This window comes from Arachis ipaensis, chromosome B03 (assembly GCF_000816755.2).
Source record: "Arachis ipaensis cultivar K30076 chromosome B03, Araip1.1, whole genome shotgun sequence".
Taxonomy (NCBI): domain Eukaryota; kingdom Viridiplantae; phylum Streptophyta; class Magnoliopsida; order Fabales; family Fabaceae; genus Arachis; species Arachis ipaensis.
In genome coordinates this window covers 17634961-17641228 of record NC_029787.2, presented here as the reverse complement: position 1 = coordinate 17641228, position 6268 = coordinate 17634961, and the positions used below count along the sequence as shown (strand labels likewise).

Below are 6268 nucleotides of genomic sequence, written 5' to 3'. Positions count from 1 at the left end.
AGTTTAACTTTTGGTAAAGTATATTTTTTGTGTCTAAAATTTGCTTAAAGTTTTAAAAATATCCCTAAATTTTATTTTATTTCAATTTTATTTTAAAAATTTTTGATTTGCATCAAATATACTACTAACAGCTAATTAATTTTCAGAAAGTTTAGGACTAATCCAACAATAATGTACGACAACTATGTCTAGTTTGCTTGTGTAGAAAGTTGTTCTCCTAAAATTGTTGCTGAATTAGTTCTAAATTTTTTGAAAAATTAGAATTGCTAGGGGTATATTCGATACAAATCGAAAATTTTTGGAACAAAATTAAAACAAAATAAAACTTAAGAATAATTTTAAAATATTTTTAAATTTTTTAACACATTTTAAAAACAAAAAATATACTTTATCCCTTTAAATAATTAGTTAATTAAATCATCATCATCATCATTTGTTTATTTATTTATTTTATTTGAGTAAACTTGATTTTTTTTTCAATCTCATCAATAGATTAAATTTATATAATACAAAAATTTTATCATTGTATTGATATTTAATAAGATGAATTTTTCACACATAACTAAATTTTTCTTATGTATAAAAACAAACACATTATTACAATATATAGATACATGATATGCATATCTATATAATATACTTTTTTTTTCTAATGTTGAATGGGGCAAATGCCCCGCACCTATATGGAGTGAGATTAATAAGGGTCCAATTTAGATTATTCCCTGCCAAATCAATAAATTTTACTTAATAAAATTCTTTATTTTTATAGTTTGGCTCTTCTAGTTTTAACTTTTGTCTTCTATTCTATTTAGTTATGTCTTATGTATTAGTCTCCTCCTTAAAAAGGTTCTAGTTTCGTCCTTGTTAATATATCTTTCAGTTAATTATATTTTTCATATTGGCAGTGCACTACAAAAAAATCGGCAGATAGCAGTGGTTATTTAGTGGCAGTTTTTTTAACCGCTACTAAATAGAATCTGTCAGCAATTCTTTTGGCGAATTCAGAGGCTACCAAACACTCTCATTTTGTAGCAATTTTTCTGTGATCGCCGCGCCGCAAAATGTATCCATTTTGCAGCGGTTCTTATGACGGATTTGGAGGGGCTGCCAAATGATCTTATTTTGCAGCGATTTTTCTGTAACCGCTGCAAAATATCGAGTGAGTGATTACTTAGATACTCATTTTGCAGCGGTTAATTACTAACCGCTGCAATATTATACTAACTTGAGATTTTTTTGTTTAAACATTCCTTTGTTAAAACTACTCTAGTCCTCGCTATTTTTTTTTACTGAAAACATGTTTCAAACACTGCAACTTAATGCATTAAATAAATTTTCAATTTTGTGTTACATAAAAAATAATTCATTAATTAAAAAAATATTATAAATCAATAACAGAAAACAAATTTACGAATCAGGTTTTCTCTTGTACTATCAGTGCATTTTGAGTTTGTATTCAAGCATAAATGGTAACAAAAAAATTAAGTGAACATCCAAATTTATAAACTCAAAGCAAAGTTCAATAGAGCATAAAAATCAGAATTACTAAAGTAGACAACCAAGTATTGAGTCAAAATTTCTTATCAACATCGTATTAACCTGACCAGAAAAACTCTGTCAAAAATCCACTGCAGTGACATGATAAAGGATCTGATAAGTCATCTCTAAACCATGACAACTTGTTCAGATTGAAACCCTTTCTGCAGCATCTACTTCATCTTCTCTATGCTGGGTGTTTAAAGTTTCATTGTCTTTTTTTGGAACATTATCGAGCTCAGCATTCCTAGCGATGTCATATCCACCGAAGGAGATAGCATCTAAATCGTCTTCTGAATCAATGCCTGCTCCATCTAGAGTGTCAGCAACTATTTTGCCTGAATATTCAGTTGACACTGAATATATGAACATGCAACCAACAACATAAATCTACTTAACAGATAATGATAACTTCCAGGTCATTACCTAGTTATTAAGGTAAAAAATTGCGGAATTATGGAAAGAGGACTTTCAAAATTAACAAATACAAAATTAACTATTACCATCTCCTTCGTCGGTAGTTTGGACAGATTTCTTGGAAAGAAGCTCTCTAATAGCACGTTCTATATACTTCAATTTCTCTTTTGAAGCAATCTCCAACTAAATACCATGCGAGTTATTAAAGCGCATCTGCACCATAATAAAATGTATAGTTGATGGTCTTTTTTGTAAAGCATATTATGTCTCTGTGATTCACTTTCTATGTTAGAAATTTATTTCTAACATTTAATTCAACAAGTATGTCTTTAGAGGTCCTACCAGCTACAAATGTCACAAAAACATAGCCAAATTTCTCCTCGTACCTTGATCCATATTCATGAAGTTCCTACAAATTTTAGCATGAACGTAACAACTATCATTGGTTAAATGGTGTAACCATATATCAACTTAAAATACTTATTATTCAAATAATGTTTAACTCAAGTTTTTAAGGGTACGGCTAATGAACAGACCTGCACAGTAGCTTCATTCGCCATTTCCAAGTATTCATTAGAACAAGATCGTCCTGATATAGCCTCCAACCAAGACCTAACATTCAACTTACGGGACCATATATCTTTGGCAACCGTAATTGCATGTTCCAATGAAGAGAATGGAGAGGCCCTAGCCATTTCGTTAGCGAATGTTGTGCCTGCACAGCATGATGAGAAATCCTCAGTTTTTATTTCTCCTGTTACAACACTATTTTTTGTAACAATATTGGTCAATGATAACAATATTGTAATTCAAGATAATTTACTCGATATCATAATTTCCTTTATTGGAGATTGATAACAGCAACGGTGATGATGACAATAACAAAGCCTTGAAAACTAACTTTTGCTAGCAAAAATCATTGGAAGAAATGAGGAACTGGTGGTATTCATGAAATGAAATGAAAACTTAATTCAAATACGAAAACACAGATAGTAATGTAACCAGCAAACTGCGTACATCATAAACACTATTAAACTCTAAAGACACACAGATACTCTATAAATGATGTACATGTTTTTCATATTTTCACTATGCCACATCATCGATATTATCAGAAACATCTTCTATTGGGTCTTCTATATCATCATCCATTGTCAACTGTAAATCACTGATGTCACCTGCTGCTGACATGTTCAACCCGGGCTGTGGAGAAAAAGCAGCTTCAACTTCTTCATTCTCTCCTCCCATGTCATACAAGTCTCGTGGTTTTACATGAACCACTATACTCCATTCTTGATCTACTTTATCACGTACATAGTACACGAGATGAGCTTCTGATGCCAATATGTACGGTTCATTCTCTTCTTGATCACCGGTGTGAATTGGACGAGTGAAATTAACGCTTGTAAGGTCCAGATGGTCTTGTTTGATGCCTCTGCTCGTAGTTATATCAGCCCAAATACATCTGAACAAAATCACTGTGAAATGACAGCTGTAGTTCAGTTCGATTATGTCTACAATTTTTCCATAATATGGAACACTACCAACAACCACTATATTGTCACACATGCTTGCATAACTTCTTGTATTGGATGAGACATAAACTCCACTATTTTGGGTTTTCAGCCCGTCCTCTTTTGTGATAGTTTTAAACTTGTACCCATTGACGTTGTACGCCCTAAAACGTCTTGCCTGAAGCATGGGACCACATGCAAGCAATTTCATTTCTTTCGAATATACAATACTGTCCATTGGAACCTGACACCATAAATTAGAATTTTTTCGTATAAAACATTGGAATTCGGAATTTATAATTCTAGGGCACAAATAAGTTGGTCAGGTTAAATTTCTACGAACCTCACGTTTGAACCATCGAGGAAATTCTGCATGCACAACACGATCTATCTTCGATTCCGACCTTGTTTGATGCCATAATTTTCGCTTCGTTTTTGCCCTAAATGTACTTTACGACATAACAAGAAATTAATTCCAACGACTGAGTGTTTGAAATGGTTTATAATCATGCTTAATGATTACATGTGCATACTTACTTAATAAATGGAACAACGGCCTTGCAATTGACTAGCACATGACGATGTGCCTGATCTCTTTCTATCGGGGTCAGTCCAAAATGTGAAACAGCCCCTGAAGCTTTTTCAATTACTGGGAACATAGTACTTCCTGTATTGTTTATAATATCAACAGGTTGATCATCAACTCGCGCAGGTCGATTGATTCTAGTCTCAACATTATCCAAATATCTGGAGCAGAATGTCAAAATCTCTTCGGATAAATAGCCCTCCGCAATTGAGCCTTCTGCTTGTGCCCTGTTACGCACGTATTGCTTCAATCGTCCTAAGTACCTTTTACATAAATACGACATAACACTTAGTATATACGTAACGAAATTGAAAAAAAATTCTTAAATACGTTTAGTAGCAAGCTAACCTTTCTATTGGATACATCCACCGATAATGTACCGAACCACCAAGTTTTAGTTCATTAACGAGATGCACCATAAGGTGAACCATGACAGTGAAGAAGGATGGAGGAAAAATTATTTTCATCTGACACAGAGTTTGCACAACATGATTTTGAAGGGCACCAAGCTGCATAGGGTTTACCGCTTTTTCACATAGTTCTCGGAAAAATGAAGACAGATTTGCAATCACAGTCGATACCGGACTCGGCAATGCATTCTTCACCAAAATTGGAAGTAATTGTTCTATTAGAATGTGGCAGTCGTGACTTTTCAACCCATAAACTTGCGCTGCCGGATGTCAACACAACGAGCAATATTGCTCGAGTAACCATCTGGAAAGACCACGTTCTGTAGAATATTCAGAAATACATCCTTCTGTGGATTCGACATTGTGAAGATTGCTGAAGGATATTTACCACCTTCGTCCGACCACAATTCAGGCCTTATGCCCATGCTTTGTAAATCTTTGCGGGCTTTAAGATTATCTTTTGATTTGACGCTATCGTTAAATATAGTGAAGACCACATTGTCACAAATATTTTTCTTTATATGTATCACGTCAAGGTTATGACGCAACATGTGATCCTTCCAGTACGGAAGTTCAAAGAACACACTCCTCTTTTTCCAATACGAGTCATCTTGATATGCATTTTCACCAGTGCGTCTTCTTTTGGCTGTCAAAGTTGAGTTCTTCCCAAACGATACTTGCATGTTACACTGTTGCCTTAAGACATATGTACCAGAATACTTCTTCGGTGGATCTCTGCTTTCAACTTGTTCGTCAAATCTACTCCGGTCTAGTCTATATTTATGGCCCTGATTCAAAAAGCGGAGATTGCCCGTGTAACACCATTTTCGACTGAATGTTAGTCGCTAAGCCTTAGCGTCCACGTTACACGTGGGACATGCTAACCCACTGTACGTGTTCCACCCAGATAAATTTTCCAATCCTGGAAAATCGCTAATAGTCCATATTAGCGCTGCACGCATCTTGAAAGTAGTCCCCTTATTAGCATCATAAGTTTCAACGCCATCCCAGAGTTGCTTCAACTCATCCACCAAAGGATTCAGATAAACATCGATGTCGTTACCCGGCATTTTAGGACCGAGAATAATCATAAATAGTATAAAAGATGCGTGTTTCATGCATAGTCAGGGAGAAAGATTGTACGGAATAAGAATCACAGGCCAAATGGAATACTTCATACTCATATTTCTAAAAGGATTAAATTCGTTACTAGCTAAAGTTAAACGAACACTGCGAGGATCGTTAGAAAAAAAGGATACTTGTATCAAAGTCTTTCCATGCTTCAGCGTCCCTTGGATGCCTCAAGTACCCATCATTATTATCTGCCTCTTTATGCCATAACATGTCAGATGAAGTTTTGCTACACATGAATAACCGTTGCAGTCGTGGTATAAGAGGAAAGTAACGGAGAGTCTTCGCTGGGAGATGCTTTCCGTTTTTTCTGACAGGTATTTTGAGTTTCGTAACAGAACCCTTTTGCGTAATTGCATCTTTTGCTTCTATCGTGAAGTCCCACACTGCTTGCATTTGGTCTCATCCTCATCATCACCCCGATACAACATGCAATCATTCGGGCATGCATCTATCCTTTTGTATTCAATCCCCAGCTTTTGGATAGTTTTCTTGGCTTCGTACAAAGTGGATGGGAGTTTGGCTTGCTCAAATGCATCCCGCAATAAATTCAAAATCATTGACATAGCCTTGTCACTCACACCACACATACACTTAAAGTGATACAGCTTCACTAGAAAAGACAACTTTGAGTATTTCGAGCAGCCGGGATATAATTCCTCCGCTCCATCCGC

General features: G+C 35.1%; 1 protein-coding gene across 1 annotated transcript; it reads right to left on the bottom strand.

The window, feature by feature from the left end:
• On the bottom strand, positions 1684–2648 carry LOC110269398 (uric acid degradation bifunctional protein TTL-like). Its single transcript, XM_021117196.1, has 4 exons — positions 2490–2648; positions 2261–2362; positions 2040–2136; positions 1684–1892 (listed from the first exon to the last, which is right to left on the bottom strand). The coding sequence occupies exons 1-4, from the start codon at positions 2646–2648 to the stop codon at positions 1684–1686; spliced, it is 567 nt and encodes a 188-aa protein (XP_020972855.1).